Source organism: Gasterosteus aculeatus, chromosome 13, assembly GCF_964276395.1.
Source record: "Gasterosteus aculeatus chromosome 13, fGasAcu3.hap1.1, whole genome shotgun sequence".
NCBI classification, from domain to species: domain Eukaryota; kingdom Metazoa; phylum Chordata; class Actinopteri; order Perciformes; family Gasterosteidae; genus Gasterosteus; species Gasterosteus aculeatus.
This window is the reverse complement of record NC_135701.1, coordinates 3,157,204-3,179,423: the sequence shown is the minus strand read 5'-3', so window position 1 is coordinate 3,179,423 and position 22,220 is coordinate 3,157,204. Positions and strand designations below refer to the sequence as shown.

Genomic DNA, 22,220 nt, shown 5'->3' with positions numbered 1-22,220 from the left:
AGACTGTCTCATGTCTCACAGTGTCTGACACACTGTCTCTCATACTGTCCTGTCTGTACGGTGTTGCGATGCAGAGAACATCTGGAAAGCCGCTGCATGTCGTGCTCTTCGTAAAGTTCTGTTGCTTTATTTGTCGCTTATGAAATTTATGAATGTTCCACATTTCACTGCTTCAATTGATCAAATGTCTGATTATGAACAATGGATATATTATGATTCTCACATACACATTCACACACATATAACAAAATGGATGATGATGCATCCATGAAGCCTCCTGCAAGCAGACCCATGTAAAGAGATATAATCTGATTGATTGGAGTGATGACGCACTTAAAATCAGCCTATACATTTTACTAAAGTGCATAAAGTTAACTTGTGTGCGATACTTTGTCGGGCTTGTAGCTAATTTGCCTCAGGTCTTTACAGTCTCTACACATGTGACATCCTCTGTTCAGAAACCCTCACCTCAAACTCCCCAAACAATGAAAAGGTTTTTGATGGGAAGAGTAAAGGGAAGAAACCTTTAGAGAGACACAGGACGATCCTTCCTGGGACAGACAGACTGCGATGGACGTACAGAATGAACAACGTAAAATATGTATAATACGTTAAATTTATCCGACGAGTGATTCAAATTAACATATTATCTCCTCATATGTGTTAATGATCATCTCCTGCTCGTCAGTGGAGAAAAAATACGCTCTTCCTTTAAGTTTATTTGCCGTTACACTGTTAAAAAATCCTGGTTTCGGTTATCGACCGACGTAAGACTATTATCCTGATGATTGACATCTGGTTCAAACTAACGAGACGGTTAGCGCGGCGATCCGCCTTTCGAGGAACCGAGATAGAGTGATGTCAATCATCTCGGTAATTTGAGCTGGATAATCGAACATTTGATCGACTTAGTTGAACCACGTACGAGGAACAGGGCCCTGGTCACTTACGTGTGCAGAGCTGCTCCTTTATATTTACCAACATGGCAACACGAATACATCACACCAGAGCTTTATTTAAGGCCCAACCGTTTTTAATGAGTCTTACGAAGACCAAATCTTAAACTGACAGCAGCGCACTGATAAGAAAGGTAAGTCATTATACAGAGTATCAAATACAAAACAGAGAAGGCAGTGTTGTGGTATTGTAGTTTGAGAGAACATTTTTAAAAATCTGAAGATGTCCTCTTATGTGATAAAGAAGGCTTCTCCAACAGATTTTTGTAAATCAACTAGGATTCTGACCAAGTGTGCCTTTTTTTCCCCTTAGATGCGGGTCTTCAAACCGGGGGCCAACTTTTGGCTACTTCTTGATGCAAGGCTTCAGGTAACCACTGACAGTATGCAGACAACAGAACTGTAGGAGAAAAAACAATAAAAAAACAATACAAATGTCAAGATGGCAAAGTGAAATCAGAGAGCCCTGCAAATCTAATGGCATCCTCACATTTATCTTCAGTTTTCCAGACGGAGAGGAGAGCATCTCGGCTGGCAACCCTCTTTAACACCAGCATTCCGAGCAAAGCCTCCGTCCTCGGCTGCAGCCTAAAGCAGCAATAAGAGAAAGGCCCTTCCTTAACAGTTCATTTGTAGTTTGACAAGGGAGAGTGGCCTCAAAGATCAGACTTACTTTGCCCACGTTTTCAACATGATGGAGGGGTTTGACAGGAGATGGCTGCAGTGTTTCATCAGCTTGGGACAAACCTGAGGACCAGACAAAACAAATATTGCAGTCCCCGTCAGGTTTGCTCAGCTACAGCAGCATTTTTTCCACATACATTTGTACCAATGAGGGAAAAGGGACAATACATCTAAAGATCATACATATATTCAATGTACTCAAGATAAACCCTTTGAAAGAGTGTGGAATGATTGATATGTTAAATAATAAACATTTCATTGAAAATACTACTTTAGTTTGTGTGTATTCATGATTGTTTTTTGTAGGGGATGATAGTTCAAACAGTTTCATTGAATATGGAGAGTTTTAATATTTGTTTATAACGCTGTATATTTTATAGGGCTGTCAATAGATTAAAAAAATGAACTAATTAATCACACCTTTTGAAATCGCAACTGAAAGGTTTTTTTTGTTGTTTTTTTACCCAGTGGTGCAGGGTACCTCTGCAGGGTAGATGTTAGGATGAAAATGGCCTAGCAGGTAGCTTAGCCTTGCAGTACGTAAAGTGTTCCGTTGCCAATGATCCATCTTAGGTTTGACAAGACCGGAAGTAAACAGTTACAGTTGCTATTAAAATATTTCATGCATTAATCTCGGCCACATTAATCGCATAGATTAAAGCGTTAATGTTGACAGCCCTAAAATATAACTGTATATTAAGGAGAATGTTTCTAGCAGTGATCAGGATTGGACAGTGTTCAATCTTTAATGCCTATCTGAAACTTTAGTCAAGCAGCAGTACCTGTCCCTCAAGCAAAAATCTTGCAAACAGTTTGTAACGGTTGATGTCGTCTGGATATTCCATCTCCACCGCCGGCAGCTGCCAAGCAACACGAACTGCAGGAGAAACACAATCACACAGGCGTAAGCATCTTCAGCACAAAAGACAGGAACACTGCTCAGCTGTGGAGAAACCTACAGAAGGTGCTTGGGCGAAGACATCTGATGGTGCCGGTGGACAAACAGAACCACGGCAAAGGCGACTCCAGAGGGGAACCCGGATGACAATACTGGGGCAAGAGCTCGGGGATCCACTCAGCTTCTACTGCTGACACACCTGATGGACACAGAGGGGAGGGAATTTCACCAGCTTAAACCACCCGCACGCAACTATACACAATACAATTTAAGACAAACTTTGTTATCCTGGAACTTGGCTGTTCAGAAAGTGCGCATTTTTGAGAAAATCCTCAACAGGTACACGCAACATAAAAATTAGCAAACCATTGTCCCTCGATCAATAATACGCAGTATGGAAGTCGGTTACAAGTTAGGATTGGCTTATGGAAATCTTGTCAGCGGTCTTTTCGCAGTCCTGTGAAGCAATGATAACAAACCAGAGACCCTTTAATTTGTCTGTAATGGGGTTTTTACAGTGTGACATCCAATCTTAGTGACTCAATTCACCTTTAACTTTCTACTGCACATCTTAAAAGCATTTGTTAGGATACTCACAGAAAATTGACAACATCTGGCTGTTGATCAAAGCTCATTTACCTCTCATGTACATCTTCGTGGTCTCAATGATCTCCTGGTAGACTATGAACTCGGGCATAGTTCTGAACAGCGCCGAGCTGGGATGAATGAACACCACGTCGTCCAGCTGAGTTGTCTGTGAACAAAACAGATCAAGATCAGACAATGACAGACAGCTAAGTCTATTTCCTTCTTTAATTACGACTATAACTTGCCTTGTATCCATTCTTCCATTTCGGGTCCAGTGTATCTTGTGCCTGTACGCGCCTTGCAAGATGGTCGCCCAGTCCGGCCAGCACAATCTGCCGCAGGCAGATCACCTGATGCTCTGTCGGCGGAGCCATCTTGGGATTCACAAATAGTCCCACCTCTGGACAAACTGCGTTCACTTGGATGACAGAGTGCAAGAATTCATTCATAATTCATTACTTGCAAAACTGTGTGGAATTGACTGGGATTATTATTTAATTTCTGAGATAAAATCCAACCTGACTCTAGGATTGCTGGCCTAACTTTGTAAAACAAAATATAGAAAAAAGGCAGCAAACTCTCATAGAGCCAGAGTTACATCCATAACTTATGTTTTCTGTGTGTTTGCATACCTGCGTTGGTAAGTTGTCCTCTCAGCCTCCTGATCTCCACCATAGCTTTATACCTCAGGCCATTGTCTTCACAAAACTTGGGAGTACAATCAGCAAATTCACAAGCACCAACAGCACCTGTTGTAACATATATACATAACTGTAGTACAACTACATCAATATACTTCATATAAAACATTTGATACAATAAAATCTGTTTCTATATCTCACTCCACAATGTTCTGACTGTAAAGTGCAGATATTTTGTGCTATTGCATCTTGCAATCAGGGGTGAAATTCCCACCCTGACCAAGAAGAAAAGAAAGCGTACCCAACATGACCATGAGGTCCCCCAGCAGCAGAGGTGCTCCTTGCCGAGCCCACAACCTCCTCACTTGATTCAGTCGAGCTCGACGCTGGGTGAGCTTAGAGCTCTCGTCTTCACTACCTGCAGGTCTGAGGACAAAAAAAACAAACGTGTTTAACAAACAAAAAACTGCATACATAGCAAATAAAGCTGATTTCTGATTAGGAGAGTGCAAACAATAAGCAGTGTGATTGAGGACCCAGGCAAACTCACATTAGTATGTTTCAGATTCTATTCAAGCAAGACCTCAGGAGCCTCTATTGTAGGCTCAAACATGTTGATCTATAGAGAGATATCTTTAGAGGAATTATGCATCCTCACCTGTCGAGGTCCTCGAAGATCTCTCGGACGGTCATGGCGGCTACCATAGCGATGACGTAAGGCAGGCAATCCTGCTGCTTACTGAGAGCTAACATTTTAGCATAACGTGGCGCCACAGGGAATGAAGCCATCGCTCTGCCCATGGGGCTGATGGGACAGCTCAGCCTTGCTCGCTCCATCTCTTTCACACTGAAAAGAAAAAACGCAATGATGTCATTTAGTGTTAAAGAGCTTTGAGTGGTCGGAAGACTAGAGAGCCACTATAGAAGTACAGTCCATTTATAACCAGACTGGGTAAACTAAAACACAGTGAACATTTTGAAAAAAACACAGGTATAAATATATAAAGGCTTTGTTCGCTCAGAAATATCCCTAACACTACCCAAACAATTATAATGCAGGTGAAGATAGGGAAACGCATCAGTAACAGTTACCTTCCGGTGCGAGGCGGCTCTTTCAGAGCTCCCAATGAGACTAACAACTGCTCTGCCGCAACGAGAGCTTCGGAAGACGGAGGCGTGGGGAAGGGAAAGTTGACCACCTGCACAATTCAAAGAAATAAAGTTGTTTTAATAAGAAGACGCAGTATTTCACGGTCTGCTGGGGAATTTGAGTCGTTGAGTTTCTACCGACCTTGTCTATGTTGAGGTCCTTCATTTGTAAAACCAGGTCCTCCACAGGCCTGCGAGTGATCTCTGCCTCTGAGAACAAAGTGAAGTCTCCAAACACTGCGGACGAGTACAACCTGCAGAAACACCACGGAACGATGGAGACAAACATTTGTGAATCCTCGGGAGAAGACAACCATGTGATCAACAGGGGACAGTGTCAAAGTCCTAACCTGTAGCAGTGTCCTGGCTCCGTTCGTCCCGCTCTACCCGCCCTCTGATTGGCTGAGGCCTGTGAGGTCCACGTGACCTTGAAGCACGACACTCCGGTCACTCGGTCGTAGAAGCGCTTCTTGACTCGTCCGCAGTCGACCACGTACTTGATGCCGGGGATGGTGAGGGAGGTCTCGGCCACGTTGGTGGCTACCACACACAGACGAGTCCCAGGTGGAGGAGGCCTGAACACCTGCAGGCGAGTCACAAGATTTCACTGCCGACGTCTAGTGCCCAGTTTATTGCTCGGTGTGAATCATACGGACACCCCGGCTGTTGGACAGCTCAAGAATTAGACTGATTATTTCAAAATGATCAATTTACCAATTGAACCGCTTGTTTTTTTTGGGGTTCATAATATTGTACATCTTAACAACTGTTAATTGTCGCACAATAATCATCAAGATAGAATCTATGTATGTGTGAACATACTTACAGTTACTTACACCTGGGAGTTAGTTGCTCAAGTTGGATTAATTTAATTAAAAAACAAATGAATCTATACATTTCAAGAAATGATGTATGCTCCCGGTGCTAGCTATATATATATATGTATATATATATATATATATATAAAACTTCTAACATATTATCAACCACCACAAATCTGGTTAGTGCAAAAATTTTAAACACATTAGAATAACATTTTTTTTTAAATTAAATATCCCATTTCGAAGGTTAAATTTGGTAGTATCATCAAGTGTTTGAAAGATAAAAAGTTAAACGAAGATTTCTTATTTTGCAGACAAAGATAAACCATGTATTTGTGGCAATCGTGCATTTTTTAAGACTGCGCTTTTAATCTCACCTTGGCCTGCTGCTCTGGAGCCAACAGGGAGTAAAGAGGGAGAACGTAGAGAGGAATAGACGGGTCGGCCTTCTCCTCTGCAGAAACAAAACGAAGAGCAGGATTAGTAGAAGCAATCGTCTAAAACATGTTCAGTGTAATTTGAAGAAGGATTCATTTGCAGTAGCTTGCCTGCACTGGCGGGATCGTGTCCGATGTCCAGGTCGGAACGGTCGTCATCCTCGTCCACAATCCCCGCCTCTCTGTCCTCGTCCCCTTCGTCCAGCGGGAGGGCAGAGTAGTTATCCAGGTCGATTCGGGGCAGAGACTTAAAGGCAGAGACAAGGCACAATATGTATATGTACAATATGTAGTGGTAGTCGCAAAATAAATACTTTCGTTTTTTTTAAAATACTTACCACTGCCTTCTTCCGTTTGGCCTTGTTAAACCTCCTCATTGCCTCTGGATTCTCTGCTTCCTCATCCTCCCCTAAACACAAAGACATGGGAATGTACTCAGATGTATATACATGTCTGACTTGTTAAAGGGGGGCAAACAGGTGTTCGTTGGACTCACCAGTCGTTGTGTTACCCTTCCTGAAGGGAAAAGCATTTCTCAGTTTTCTGCACAGATTGTGAACCTCCGCCTGACTTGTCAGAAACACAAGGATTCCACCTGGAGGACAGAGGCAAGGCTTCAGGGTGGTTACAGTGTATGTGTGTATATAAGTGTTGAACTCTTCTCCCGCTTACTTACAGTTCACATTTAGAAACTACACTGTTATATCTAATTACAAAGTTAAATTCTTCAGGTATCCCGCCATAATATCGTAAACACACAGCTATCGATGCTGTGAAGCGACCATATTCAGCTTTTTCCATTTCTCAAATTCTAATTTACCTCCTAAAAACAAGAGCCCATACTTCAGGTCATGTTAGAGCTAAAACAGATATCTGGTCATGTGTTTGTATTTGCACCTGGAGGCAGCATCCGGTGGATCTTGCAGGTTTTGTGGAAAGTTTCCACTGCGTAATCGTCCAGCGGGGTGCGTTTGTTGAAATGAATTGTGACCGGGTACTGCCGAGCGTCCACCTTAATGACAGGGGGCGGGGTCCGGAAGAGCTTGGCGTTGTCCGTGAAGTCCTCCACGCAAAGAGTAGCAGACATGACCAGCAGCTTCATGGGTACATTTTTCTGCAGAGAGGTGGGAGCAACCAGAGAAGGGAAGATGAGATGCGATCAGGTGAAATATGCCATCTGAACAGGCTTTAAACATTAAGCAAACACGCGAAACAGCCTCTCACCTTGTTTCTGAGTGGGACAATACGAGACAACAGGCCGATGAGGATGTCTGTGTAAACACTCCTCTCATGAGCCTCGTCTATGATTATCACACTGTATCTTTGGAGCAGGAAATCCTGTAAGACAAAGAGACACTGAATGAAACAATGGAATATCTAGATAATTAGAGGGAATGAAAGAGAAAACAAAAACTACCGTGGCTTATTGAATGTCTGATTATTAAAGGTCATTCACTGCATCCAAATGTTTCTCCATTACCTTATTTCATTGTTAAAATTGCATCTGATACACCTGTCATGTTTATAAATATATTTTACAACACCTTCTGAATCTCCTTTAGTAAAACACCATCTGTCATGAACTTGATCTTGGTATCACTGGTCACGTTCCCCTCATACCGAATCTGGTATGAAACCACCCTAAACACAGACACAAAACAGGCAAGGCTACATTTAATAAACGTATCTGTTATCATCAAAACTTTCATTACACCCCGCAAATATAAAAAAATAATCTGTGTTCTAAGCCAGAAATATATTCAGTATGTTACCGTGTGGACAGGTTCATCTCTTTGGCCACTCTGTGGGACATGCTGACAGCAGCCACTCTTCTTGGCTCTGTGATACCAATTATTCCGCTGCCGCTGCAGGAAGCAAGGAGACGACAGTCACTACATGATATCCCTTTTTATTCCAGGTAAATACCGGCCTACCTGGCGTAGCCGGCTTCATACAGGAACTGAGGAACTTGAGTAGTCTTTCCACTTCCGGTCTCTCCACATATAACGATGCAGGGGTTTTCTCTCACTGCCTCCATGATAACCTGCTCATCCGCCAGCACTGGGAGCTTCAGACGGGCCTCCTGCAGCAGCGGGTTGAACACACAATTCAAGGACGCTCACCAACAAACAAACAAACCTGTTTGTTTTCACAAACCTGTATTTCTGGTGATCGGTCGACAGGAATGAAGACAGTCGGCTGTGGCGACGTCTTGTTGTCTACATTCTCAAGATCGGTTGTCTTTTCAGTCTGTATATTTTGTTCCGGTGCGGGTTGTTCTTCCTTTACTTCCTGACAGGCAGGGGTGGTCTTGTTCCCTTCTTCTTCTTCTTCTTCTTCTACTTCCTCCTCCTCAGACGAGGAGTCAAGATTGCTGCTTTCATCCACCTCTTCTTCCTCTTCATCTTCCTCCTCCTCTACTTTCCATTTTCGTTTTCTGTTTGACCCACTGAGACTGCTGATCTTTGGTCCACAGTCTCTATCTTTCACTTCATCTGGCAACCTAAAGTTACCCCAAAAATGTTAAGAACTTCTTGCTAGCTTCTAACAAGAAAAATACCCCTTTTGGCTTTTCTTAGCTTAAAATTTGCATATGTGAACTTACTGTTTGGTCTGGTAAAGTTTATCACCCGTTCCGAGTTTAGACGTTGTGTACAGCATCTTGAGTTCAGATTCTGGAACCTGCACCTCGGCTAGTTTGATCATAATGTCCGCTCTCTAGACAGGAAAGCAGAAAAACAGGTTATTGGATTGTGTCCTGGTTCATGATCTCTAAAAATACTAAATGTATAACATTTTGACATATGCAGTGCGAGTTACTTTGAGTAACAGGGTAGGCCTAAATTGGTTCAATCTTGTGACAAGGGATGGACATGTGTGAACATGTTCAGTAGTAAGATGAAATAGATATATTTTTTATCTTCGTTTCTCTCTTTTCTCCTCCTCATAGCTTTACAGTCTGTAATAAAATCAATGACCCAAAGATGATATCAGGGCAACATGTCAGAAGCAACAGCTTTCTCTAATAACGCATTTTCGCATTTAATAAAAGAAAGTTTCTGGTTTGTAGGAAATTTCCTTGGGCAAGACAGCATCTAGGAAGGGTTCATAAAGGGCTCAAAAGGTCTGCCAAAGAGCCCTCAAATGAGTTAGCGGGAGCATGCCCTATTTTTTTCACAATTTAAACTTTTAAACAAAGTACTCATGAAATGATTGGAATTCAAAATGTTTTTAACAAGAAACATTTTTTATTTAGTCTTTTCTACGGTCTTAGACAGTGTTGTGCTCAGTTGGAAGAGAGACGCCGAGTGCAAAAAGTGGTCAAAAGTGGTCGGTGGCAGGTTCCTTTTTCAGGCAGTGAGCAAATCTCACCTGAGCCTTCTTCTCCTTGCGCTCCAGCACCTTCTGCAGCTCTTTCTTTTTCTTCCTGGTGAGGGGCTTTTTGGAGGAGACGGGTATCACCGAGGCCTTCTCCTTCTTGGCTTTGTTGGCTGGGAGGACCAAAGCGTTGCTGAGGTCTACACCTTTAAGCCTGGCTCCATCTGAAGACAACATGTGTTACATACCAAATCGGACAACACAATTTATGGGCAACAAAAAACGGAGAAAAAAAAGACATTCTTACCGTGAATTTCCACAACAACGTTTGTTTTCTCTTCCTCTGCTGGTTGTTGGGCGTCACTTTGCTGCCTTCCCTTCCAGTTATATTTCCTCCTTAGTCTTCCCATTTTAAACTACTGTTAATACATTAATAACAAACCATGTAACGTTATAACACCACCACCTGATATCTCGTAATGTTAAACGACACTTAAGCTAACTAGTTAGCTAACTTAAGCTGAACCATTGCAGCAAAAATGTGAATTAATTACAGACGTGACTGAATGTTTAAGGATATTACAAGCTAAAAATATAGTGATTTAAACAGGTCGGCATGAGTAATTGGAACAAAAGTAACATGGAACAAACCAGCTCTGCACAAGCCTCACGTGTAAACACACGACGGTCCATCGGCATAAAACGTCCGGCACTAAAACATAATCTCGGCATAAAGGTTCCTCTACGAACAAGAATAAGACCGCAGTATAGCTTTTTTGTTTGATGATAATAATTAAAAACGATTATTTTAATCACTCTCATTTACAAATAAAGCAACACGGGGTGGTGAATTTTTTTTAATCTATCATGTGTTTTCTTGACCACAGCCATACAACATTAAAATGTGTCACACTGGCAGACAGAGCTGTTTTAAACATGAGAGATTTTAATTTATCCATGTGATCAAAATGATCATGTCACATTGACATGAATGCATGACTAATACAGTATTATGTTTATAGCAGTTAGTTTTCCAGATCACAATCCTGTGAAAATAAATTCATTTTTTTGGCAAATGGGTTGAGAACATATTTTTTCACAATTTAAAGGATTGTTAAATAAAGTACTCGTTAAATTATTAGAATTCCAAATGTTTTTAACAGGAAACCTTTTTTATTTAGTCTTTTCTACGGTCTAGTGCTGAGTTGGAAGAGTGACGCTGAGTGCGACTACTACCTACGGTGTCTGAAGTGCAAAACACAACGGCAAATAGGAAAGCACAACGGCAAATAGGAAAACACAACGAAATTAACTTCTTACGGAAAGGATAGGGCCTTGTAGCAGAGAACGGACCCTTCTGATTGGACAGACGGAATGTCTGTCTTTTAACAGAAAACGATACAGGGCTCTCAAGTGTCACGCATTTAGGCTGGCGCATGCTTCTGCGTCGTTGCGTCGACGCACTCGTTTCAAATCATGGTTCTAAAGTCTTGCCTGTGTTGCAGAGCAATTCACCTCCAGAACAACAGGTGGAGTAATGTGTTTTTGTTGAAGACGACCTAGAGAGTCACGTCTTTGTGTGTGGAAGTCGTTGGTTTGTTTATTTATTTATCAGACTTTATTGCCCCGTGCATCGCCACTGTTGCTTTTCATCGCAGACACATTTGTCCCGTATTTTCCTCCACAACTTTGTGCAACTCTCGACCGGCAAACCGACGTTTGTGGAGATCTCCCTCCATGAATCGGGAGGCCATCCGCGCGTCCTTATAGTCCGCCAATGACGGGTTGTATAAGCGCTCATATTTACACATTTCTTTCGACAAAAGTTCTTAAATCTGATCCGTTGTCTCGTAAAAATTCTTTGTTTTAATAATGGCGGTATTGTGCTATGAAAACACAAATGTGAGACTCCGTAAAGGATGTAGTTAGCAGACCAAACATCGGTAAAACAACACTAGTAGGACACTTTTAAGACACTCGTAAAACATTGCCATCTCTTTCTGCTGCGGCTCTCCTGCTGCGCTCAGTGGAAAACCCTCATCACAGCCAATCAGAAGGGTCCCATATTCTCTGACATGAAAAGGGTCCGTGAGGTGAAAAAGGTTGTGGACCACTGCTCTACTGTCACTTCATCCTAGTTCACGTCGACCTCCTCTATGCTCATGTACATTCCCATGAAATATCACTATACGGTTATTGAGAAAAAATATCTATGAAGTGCCATATCCCAATCTTTGAACTCTCTCAAACCAGATCCAAAAAAGGTATCACTCTTTTTTTCACTTGATCCTGGTTCCTCTATGCCCATGTACAGTTTCTACGAAAATTGAAGGCACATTCTTAAAACTTAAAAGAGTATATGTTTCACAATCATACAAGTCTGAAATATTTCCAATACCTCTGTCTGCCCATAACTTGAAACCAGGGTTGAAATCTGGCATAAAGTTTCTGTTCCCCCAAATAGGTGAATTTTGGGATAGAGTTTATATATTTTTCCCAAGATAACTTAACACCTCATGCCATACTGTAAGCGTATTTTTAACAAAGGGGTTTGCAGTATGTTTTTTCAGAATGGCTAAGTTTGCTGAGTAGAGGTAGAGATATAAGGGGGTTTTGGAAGTTGTAGTTTCTTCCATCCTTATCCAGTGCAGTGTTGAGTGGTGTTCAAACCAATATGAGGCAGCACGTAGTTGGGCAGCTCAATAGTATTGCTGAAAGTAGGGGAGTGTTAACCCCCCTGTCATACAGTAAGTATAGCAGGGTCATGCGCAACCTTGCCTTTTGTTCCAAATTAATTTACAAAAAAATAGAAATTTAAGAAATTAGAAGGAGGAGCGAATGGGATGTTTTTAAAAATGTAGAAGAATTTAGGAAGAATATTCATCTTCAGAATATTAATAGGCAAGGATTTCCATGTATTAATGGATTCAACTACCGACTCAGTCACAGGATTATAGTTAGTTAGTCGTTACCATAGATTCTATTGTAGGCATTATTTCAATACCAATATTCCTAAATTGTCTATTTAGTGGTGGGGTTAATTTTTTCAAAAATAGGATTGTAGACTTGGATGCATTAACCCTATAACCTGAGAAATTGCCATATGTTCTTATTACATTTATTTAAGAAGGTATCGATTATTTCAAGCCTGTCAGGAAGAGCACTATATCATCAGCAAATAATCCTATTTTATTCTCAGTATCATTCATCTTGATCCCAGTTATCTCACTATTAACTCTAATTGCCATTGCTAACAGTCCAATGGCCAGGACAAAAAGAAGTGGATCCTTGTCTGGTACCTCTGCAAAGAGAGAGCGGTTTTGATACCATATAGTTAGTCATTACTGAAGCACTTGAGTTATGATATAGGAGGTTGATCCAGCTTAGGAAGTGGTCGCCTACTCCAAAGCGGCTAATCACTAATCACAAATAAATATTCATGCTCGACCCTATCAAACCTTATCGAGTCCTGCCGCGTCCGGTATTTCTTTCTTGGCGTGGATGATATTGATTATTCTACGAATATTGTGAGACCCTGTCTTCCTTTAATAAATCCATTTTGGTCTGAGTCCACAATAGATGGCAAATGTTTCTCCAACCTCCTAGCATTCATTATTTTTTCTATTATTTTTGCATCGTTGTTGATTAAGGAGATAGGACGGTAGGATTCACATTTTTTGGAGGGCTTACCTGGTTTTAATATCAATGTTATAAGTGTGCTTCGCAGAGATGGGGGCAGCTGCTCATTTCCAAGTGATTCTTCAACATATTCGGCCTTCAACGTTTTTCAGGCCAAGGAACCCCAAACTGATGGCGAGATGGAGCAGGGACCCCCTATTCTACGGAGTTTGGTCCGCCATCTTTTATTTTGAGCTTTGCGCTCTTTAGACGTGAGGATAAACGACGATCTGATTGGCTAGTGCCTGTGCTGTCGTATTTGCATGAAAGGAGCTGTGAGTGAACCGGTGCCCAGCTTGAGAGAGCTCCTGTGGGTATATATATATAATAAATACAATAAATACATATATAATAAATACAATTCTGATTCTGAAGACAAAAAAAAGGTTGAATTTCTTTTTTTAAATTAAAAAAAAGTCCTATTAACCAAAACCCCCTGTTGAAGACCTCTGCTGTAAAGGAACCAGTAGCATATTCTTAAATCTTTTGTAAATTTCAATAGGAACACCATCGGGCCCTGGGGCTTTTCCTCCTTTCATACTGTCTATGGCCTCTGACCCCTGGGAGTTTACAATTGGGGAGTTAAGTTCATGTTTTGCGGTCTCACTAAGGAGCGGTATTTCTAATTTACTTTGCATTACATGTCATTTAGCTGACGTTCTTATCCAAAGCGACTTACAATAAGGGATAAGAAACAAGAAAGTGCAATTTAGTCAAATAAGCCAATTTACAATTTGCTATAGATAAGTGGCATTATAAGTGCTACAATTCTTTTAGTCAAGGTACTTAGGAAGTTGTAGTGTGAGAGTTGTGGCTGGGCTTTCTGAGTTTCTGAGAATTTAGAAAATGTCTTGGTGGCGCGTCAAAGAACAGCAGCGGACACCTTAAATACATATAAAAACCGTTTTAATGGTGGTTGTGTCTGTGCAACGTCAGTCTCCGTCAGCCGTTCTTCTTTCTCCACACATCCGAACATGAGAATACACAGGCTTCTCCAAAACAGTCAGATAAACATATAGCCTTAGCCTAACAAGCTAACCTAATAGCTACATTATTTACAACAGAACAACGACTTTTCAACCTGTAATAAGCTAAGAAGCGTAACTTGTTTTCTTGAACAGTGTTTCATAACCGAACGAATCTCACCTTAAATACATATAAAAGTAAACCGTTTTAATGGTGGTGGTGTCTGTGCCACGTCAGTCTCCGTCAGCCGTTCTTCTTCTTTCCCACGGAAGCGCATGTACGATGCACAGACACCCCCCTTAGTGGTAAGATGGTGACACCTGCTGGTCATCTTTGACCCTACACAATTAACCATTACAGCAGAGTCGGCCGAACGAAAACAATGGTTACATTATTTCTTGTGGGTTATTAACAGAGGTGTCAAAAGTATTCACATTCATTACTCAAGTAGAAGTACAGATGCTAGGGTTTAAAAAGACTCCTGTAGAAGTTGAAGTATCAACTCAAGCTTTTTACTTAAGTAAAAGTATAAAAGTACTGGTTTCAAAACTACTTAAAAGTATAAAAGTAAAAGTAATGTAAGAAATTCTGTTAATAGGTAGGCTTACTCCTTTGGCCTACCTGCGCGGCGGAATAATAATACCAGAGGATGGACGGACGTCCAGGTGTTTATCTCTTCAGCCATTGAACTCGCGGCATTGTTTATTACAGGCACAACATGCTAAACTGCCCGCTCTCGGGAGAGACAGGTACAGAGAGAGAAAGGGGCAGAAACACTGCCCTTATATGGAAGTGGTGCTATCGATATCACATGACAACAGTTACATGCATCCATACACTCTTAACAAATTCCATTAAGGACAAATTCTTAATGCGTAACCTCGCTCACACAACACGTCAGTCCGTTACAATATGATCAGAAGGTGCCTACAGATCACGCGACCTGCCGTTGGGATGGTGGAAACGTGGCGATATTCAGAGACACCACACCAAAACAACAAATGTATCTAACTTAAACAGATAAAACCACAACCCATTTTCCAGTTACACGAGTCAGAAGATGGACACACACATTGTTCCCATTGATTAGGTAGACTGCAGTCTCTCCCCCAGGTTTACTACGTCATGGGGGGTCGCACCCCTGTTTATAATGATGGGAAACACTGAACTGCCAGCCGTCGGTTATCAAAACATTGGCCAAATAACCAGTATTTTCAGGCTTTATGAGAAAATACAGAATCCCTTTGTGTTCATTTCTAAAGCCGCAGTAGGACACACATCACTTTATTTAATACGCTGCACTACTTGCAAGTCGCTGTGTTGTGCCAGACTCTCAATAAAACATTTAGGACAAACCCACGGTCATGAAGATACTCATTTAACGTTACATGGAATCTGCGTGAGGAAGAGGAGGAGGGTCCATGTCGATAAATACCAACTTTCCACCGACCCATTTTCCCACCCGTGTCACTCCGATCTGCCGGCGCATCGCGGAGAAAACCAATCGGGTGTCTGGATGCTAAATGTTTATACTTCTCATCCAAACACAATCAAATGCACTCTGTCTGGATAGCGCCATTTATCTAGATGGGTTTTTTGTGTTTGTGTTTTTGAACGACGACAAGCCGGAAGTAACAAGGCTGTTTTTAAAATGTAAGGAGCAGAAAGTACAGCTATTTGCGTCAAAATGTAGAGAAATGTAGAGAGTATGAAGTAGAAGTCGAAGTAAAAAGTCGTCTGAAAAATAAATACTAGTATAGATACCCAAAATTTCTACTTAAGTAAAGTAACGAAGTATTTGTACGAAGTATTTGTACTTCGTTACTTGACACCTCTGGATATTAATTATTGTACCCTTTTCAGACTGAATTTCTAGTATTGATCTTACGTTCTGCATTGACTTTAAACGCCAGGCCAGAAGTTTCCCTGCCCTTTCTCCTTTGTCGTAGTATGTCTGTTTTAGTTTCATTACACTATACAATGCTTTATTTGTGGATAATTTGTTATACTGCGCCCAATTTATGTATTTTGTATTAAGTTCTTTGATATATTTTTCTAGCTCCACGAGTTTTAGGTGCTGTTTATTGGATATGCTGCTAGTATAGCTCATCATTTGGCCCCGTATGTAGGCCTTGGATTCCTCCCATCTAGTAGACGCTGATGTTTGAGTAGTATTCGCTTTGAAATAGACATAAATATGGGTTCCGACAAATTTGAAAAATGCGGTATCATGTAGCCAATAGGTTAGTTTAAAAGTGTAATTGACAAGTAGTAGAGCATGATCTGAGATGACAATGCTTTTATACAATGAGTATGCACATTAGATATCATCGATTTAGAAATTAGGAAGTAGTCTATGCGGGAGTAGGGGTTATGTGTAGCAGAGTGACATGAGTATTCCTGACGGGAAGGGTTCCTATGTCTCCAGATATCACAAAGGTTTAACTTGCACATAAAGTGTTGTATTATCTTCCTACTTTGCGTATGTGAGGTGTCTACACCTGATAATTTATCTAGTGTCGGATTAAGAGTACAGTTAAAATCTCCCGCCATACAGATGTGACCATGCAATGTTGACAAACTTAGGAACAGGTTATTATAAAACGGTGTATCATCATTGTTCTCTTTGGACGCGGCTATGTAAACATCACTGTTTAGAATCCATTTGGCCCACTTTTGAGGATGTTTGGGTGTTTTCCTCTTTATCGGTAATGTTGAATCGAACTACAGGAGCCGCCATATTGCCATTCCGTTGACAAAGAGCAGCTACCTCATTGGTGTAGAAAGATCACGTGTCGAACCGTGCTACCGCTGGTGGCCAATATCCTATTAAGAAACTAGTTCTGCATAAAACATAGACGGATCGACAATCGACTGGAATTTCAGTGATGAACTTTTTTTTGGTAGCTTAGCACAACTCGTTCTTTTTTATGAGCTAAAGATTGTGTAGATGCCAGACTGTGGAGAGGGAATCATTTTGTAAAATACTTTTCGTGGTTCGCCTTGCGGCCTAAAGGGGAAAATCATGAATGACAACATAAACCACCAATCACGACCGTGAATATCTGTCCGCCCCGCCTACTTCCACGTGACACTCGTCCATCTCGATTGACCAACCTTTTTTCCTCAAACAACGGTCTGTTTAAGGTAAGTGATGAAGCTTTTGGTTATTATAGGGAAGTATTGCTCTTTTTTTGTCATGTCACAGTCATCTTATCTGAGTGTCAATAAGCTAGCGTTAGTATACACACAAAATTGGTACCTGTAGCTTGGCTGAAAGCGCAATATTTGCCTAGTTTTGTGGACGTTCATGTTAAGGTATAAGTTCAAGGTAATGTTAGACTTTATGTTCAGTTTTAACAATCCCCAGGTTTTTTATACTGTTAAGTATGGATGTTATTTTGCTTTCTAACGGTGACTTGAGCGTTAGCTAACTAACGTTAATATCCTCTGTTGCTCTGCTAGTTAGTAGTTAACTGAAGCTAACGCTAGATAGCTAACGTTAAATTATTAGCGTAGATTTCGTGCTAAATATGAAGTAACGTTGACTAAACATTAAGTAAGCTTCTGCTTGTGGGATTTATTTAAGATATCAATAACTATAATTAACTAACACAGGGTTATGCTACTGCATGGCTAGTTGTAAGTATGAACTGAAGGCAGCTTATACTATGAGCCACATTTTATGACTACATAAATAATGTGCACATTAATGTAGCGTTAGTCCCTGATTGTTGTGTGTTTACACATAATTTAATGTAGTGACAACAAGCTTTCATTTATGCTTTTTGCAGTAGGAGCTAGCGCAAATCGTGGCACTGGCAACCTGCCGAGGCACTTCCTGTTGCAGGTTGCGGTGCCGCGCAACTGCCTCGATTTCACGAGGCAGTTGCCACGACTTCGGGGCAGTTGCCACGATTTCACAAGGCAGTTGCCACGAAGTCGAGACACTTGCCACGACTTCAAGGCAGTTGCCACGATTTCACGAGGCAGTTGCCACAACTTCGAGGCAGTTGCCACGATTTCACGAGGCAGTTGCCACGAAGTCGAGACACTTGCCACGACTTCAAGGCAGTTGCCACGACTTCGAGGCAGTTGCCACGATTTCACGAGGCAGTTGCCACGAAGTCGAGACACTTGCCACGACTTCAAGGCAGTTGTCACAATTTCACAAGGCAGTTGCCACGACTTCGAGGCAGTTGCCACGATTTCACGAGGCAGTTGCCACGAAGTCGAGACACTTGCCACGACTTCAAGGCAGTTGCCACGACTTCGAGGCAGTTGCCACGATTTCACGAGGCAGTTGCCACGAAGTCGAGACACTTGCCACGACTTCAAGGCAGTTGTCACAATTTCACAAGGCAGTTGCCACGACTTCGAGGCAGTTGCCACGATTTCACGAGGCAGTTGCCACGAAGTCGAGACACTTGCCACGACTTCAAGGCAGTTGCCACGATTTCACGAGGCAGTTGCCTCAGACAGAGGCTCTGGATGAGACTATCAGGGAGAACGAGGGTTTATCTCTGAAGCTCACCGAGACCACAAAACAACTTTCTGTCAAAAGTGCTGAACTCACGGTCAACAACGAGACCTGGCAGCAGAAATATGAATATCTGGAGAAAAAGACAACCAAGAAACTGGATGACCAACAACAGTCATTGGAGTCTAAAGTAACAGGGTTACTCTCCACCAACATTTCTCTTCAAGAGAAGCTGCACAAGCAGCAGGCCAACAACCAACAGTTGGAAGCAGAACACAAACTGCTGAAGATCAAGACAGAGGCTCTGGATGAGACTATCAGAGAGAACGAGGGTTTATCTCTGAAGCTCACAGAGACCACAAAAGAACTTTCTGTCAAAAGTGCTGAACTCACGGTCAACAATGAGACCTGGCAGCAGTTGGAAGCAGAACACAAACTGCTGAAGACACAGAGGGATTCTCTGGCTGCTTTAATAAAGAGCCAAGAGGAGACCCACCACGAGATGGTCACAATTTCACTGAGTTGTGCCTGATCTCTAGGATCCAACAACTGGAGGATACCATCTCCAAAGAACATCAGATCCTTATCACCAGGATGCAAGAATTAGAGGACGACAAGTCCTCAACAGTCCTTGAAAACATCTGCCTCGACTTAAAAAAAAAAAAAAAGAGGCATCTTTGGGAGACGGATGCAAGACCGGCAGACGGAGATGGACAAAATGAGGCGCAAGATGCAGGACAAGGAGACAAAGAAATAGGAGAGAGAAGAGAAGAAAAAAGAGACCATCCAGGACCTGTAAGAACACCTTCCTTCACCTCCCACTCCATCCTACCTCATCCATCTACCCCCGCTCCCCTTCCACCTGCGCTTCACAGCGCTAAATACCCCCACCCCGGGCATGGACCGCCTCCTCATTCATTGGTAAATATCATTGCCATTGTATATTTTATTCCCTTTGCTCCAGGAAGTGTTTTTTTCCACCTTCATGGACTGGACAGTAGCACGGCACGGCCTCTGAGGAATGAGGAATCTTTTTCATCTCATCCATTTCCTTCTTTGGTTAATGCAAGGCTGCAGATGAAGATGAGGGGATTTCTGTATCTGCGCATATACCTTGAACCCGGCCATCTGGCCGGTGTTTGGATGAACTACCACGGCTGGGTTGACGAATCAACAGTGACAACTTGTGAAGGTAGACCGATAGTTTCATTCGTCTGTCGTTGGAAATTGGGATCTCGGTTTGATTTTTCAAGTTATGCATTAGGAAAGGTTGACACACATGTCCCCCTCTATAGTTTCAATGATGCCATGCCAATATATATAACATATTTTCATACTTCATATTTGTAATATCATAGATAATAACAAGATAATATAGGACTAATATCTTATAGCATTATGTAGGACTAATATAACAAACATAGTATTATACTTTATCTTTCCAATATCATAGGACATAATATCGTAGAACAAATATCATAAAATAGCATCGTATTCCATAGTTCTAATATAATTTAACTTAATACCGTAGAACTAAAATAAAAATAACATCGTATTCCATATTTCTAATAAAATTTAACCTAATATCGTATAACTAATATCATAAAATAGCATCGTATTCCATAGTTCTAATATAATTAAACTTAATACCGTAGAACTAAAATAAAATAGCATCGTATTCCATAGTTCTAATATAATTTAACTTAATATCGTAGAACTAATATCATAAAATAGCATCGTATTCCATAGTTCTAATATAATTTAACTTAATATCGTAGAACTAATATCATAAAATAGCATCGTATTCCATAGTTCTAATATAATTTAACTTAATATCGTAGAACTAATATCATAAAATAGCATCGTCTTCCATAGTTCTAATATAATTTCACTTAATACCGTAGAACTAAAATAAAATAGCATCGTATTCCATATTTCTAATATAATATAACTTAATACCGTAGAACTAAAATCAAATAGCATCGTATTCCATATTTCTAATACCATTTAACATAACATAGAACTAATATCATAAATATAGCATTATAGTTTAATATATAACATAATATCTTATTAAAATATCATAAATATAATTTAACAGATGCTATTTTTTACCACTAGCCATGCCTTTAATACAAAGTATAGAGGGGGACATGTATGTCTACCTTGCCTAATGCATAACTTGAAAAATCAAACCGAGATCCCAATTTCCAACGACAGACGAATGAAACTATCGGCCTACCTTCTTAAGTTGTTACTATTGATTTGTCAAACCGGCTGTGTGAGGTTATCCGAACATCGTCCAAATGACCGGGTTCAGGGTATATGCGCAGATACAGAAATCCGCTCATCTTCATTGAGATGAGATGAAAAAGATTCCTCGTTCCTCAGGCGCTGTGCTCCGCTACTTTCCAGTCAATGAAGTGGGAAAAGAACACTTAACGGAGCACTGGGAATAAAATATACCCATTTTCATGATTACAGATTGAATGAGGAGTTTGGTCCTCACATGCCAAAAAGTTATATTTTCTTTTTTTCTTTTAAAAAGTTATATTTTCTTTTTTTCTTTTAAAAAGTTATATTTTCTTTTTTTCTTTTAAAAAGTTATATTTTCTTTTTTTATTTTAAAAAGTTATTCTTTTATTTTATTTTAAAAAGTTTTTTTTTTTTTTTTTGTTTTAAAAAGTTATATTTTATTTCATTTTTATTTTATTTTAAAAAGTTATATTTTATTTTTTTATTTAAAAAAAACGCAAATCCCGCCCCCCCCCATTAAAAAATAAATAAAATCTTTGTGGTAACGTGGTGGAGGAGTTTGAGTGGCTCAGTGATCCTGTGATCTGTGTTGTCTGTGGCACAAGCACCTTGTGCGATGGACAACAGGTCTCAGGGGAGAGTCCAGACTAAGAGCGATTCAAAAACCCTAATGTTTAATCAAACAATAATACAATGGCTTTACAGCCTAATATCTATATAGTGTTAAAAAGACACCAGCCACAAGACAGCCTAAAAGGTTCTTAAATGACTTTACTTACTTTACTTAATTACTTAAGCTATCAACTATTCTTTATTAAATCGGTTATACCAAATTAAAAAAGGATGCCCTTGATACATGCCCCTTAAATGAGATGTCGGCCAGAGGTCAGGCGGATGGTCTGCTTCTTCAGGCAGCGCTTCTGGTGGCCATAACTTGAGAGGGACACGGAGGGGTTTGTGGCCGCTTGTCCAGTTTGCACCCAGAACAAGGCCTCGCTCCAGCGACCGTCAGTTACCACACCCCCCCTCCGGTGCCTCAACGGCCGCAACGGCAGCTGGGCAGTGATGTTAACTTTAGCACGGTGACGTCATGCGGACCGGCGCCGTTAGCACGTAGCTAACTAGCTAGCTAAGCCTCCCGGCGTAGAAGTCTCTACAGAAGCCTCGGCTTCCCTTTCACACCGGTCCGTTGTCTGGTCGTGAGGTCCGGCTGGTCCCGGTCCACCTCTTTCACCTCGAGTTTCTCCGCGAAAGTTATTCCGTCAAACGGCTCTCAAAGTCGAGACACTTGCCACGACTTCAAGGCAGTTGCCACGATTTCACGAGGCAGTTGCCACGACTTCGAGGC

General features: G+C 41.1%; 1 protein-coding gene and 1 long non-coding RNA gene across 3 annotated transcripts; both read right to left on the bottom strand.

Annotated features, from left to right (window-relative positions):
* Positions 1–1,011: 1,011 nt before the first annotated feature.
* dhx37 (DEAH (Asp-Glu-Ala-His) box polypeptide 37) lies at positions 1,012–10,902 on the bottom strand. Of its 2 annotated transcripts, none has more exons than XM_078087004.1 (27): positions 10,813–10,902; positions 9,800–9,911; positions 9,547–9,716; positions 8,780–8,892; positions 8,332–8,677; positions 8,109–8,257; positions 7,947–8,039; positions 7,719–7,815; positions 7,399–7,512; positions 7,072–7,288; positions 6,671–6,769; positions 6,513–6,583; positions 6,286–6,421; positions 6,115–6,191; positions 5,267–5,499; positions 5,059–5,170; positions 4,860–4,966; positions 4,426–4,614; positions 4,069–4,193; positions 3,759–3,875; positions 3,372–3,544; positions 3,178–3,292; positions 2,600–2,737; positions 2,423–2,517; positions 1,630–1,703; positions 1,447–1,544; positions 1,012–1,356 (listed from the first exon to the last, which is right to left on the bottom strand). In XM_078087004.1, exons 2-27 carry the CDS (start codon positions 9,900–9,902, stop codon positions 1,280–1,282), a joined length of 3,438 nt encoding a protein of 1,145 aa, XP_077943130.1. In that variant the 5' UTR covers positions 9,903–9,911; positions 10,813–10,902; the 3' UTR covers positions 1,012–1,279. The 2 variants fall into 2 exon arrangements, with proteins under 2 accessions (XP_077943130.1, XP_040052182.2); XM_040196248.2 differs by lacking the exon at positions 10,813–10,902 and adding an exon at positions 10,144–10,310.
* Positions 10,903–14,059: 3,157 nt separating this feature from the next.
* Positions 14,060–14,389, bottom strand: LOC144386319 (uncharacterized). The gene is made up of 2 exons (XR_013452020.1): positions 14,317–14,389; positions 14,060–14,159 (listed from the first exon to the last, which is right to left on the bottom strand). It is a non-coding gene; the product is annotated as an uncharacterized LOC144386319 (long non-coding RNA).
* Positions 14,390–22,220: the final 7,831 nt, after the last annotated feature.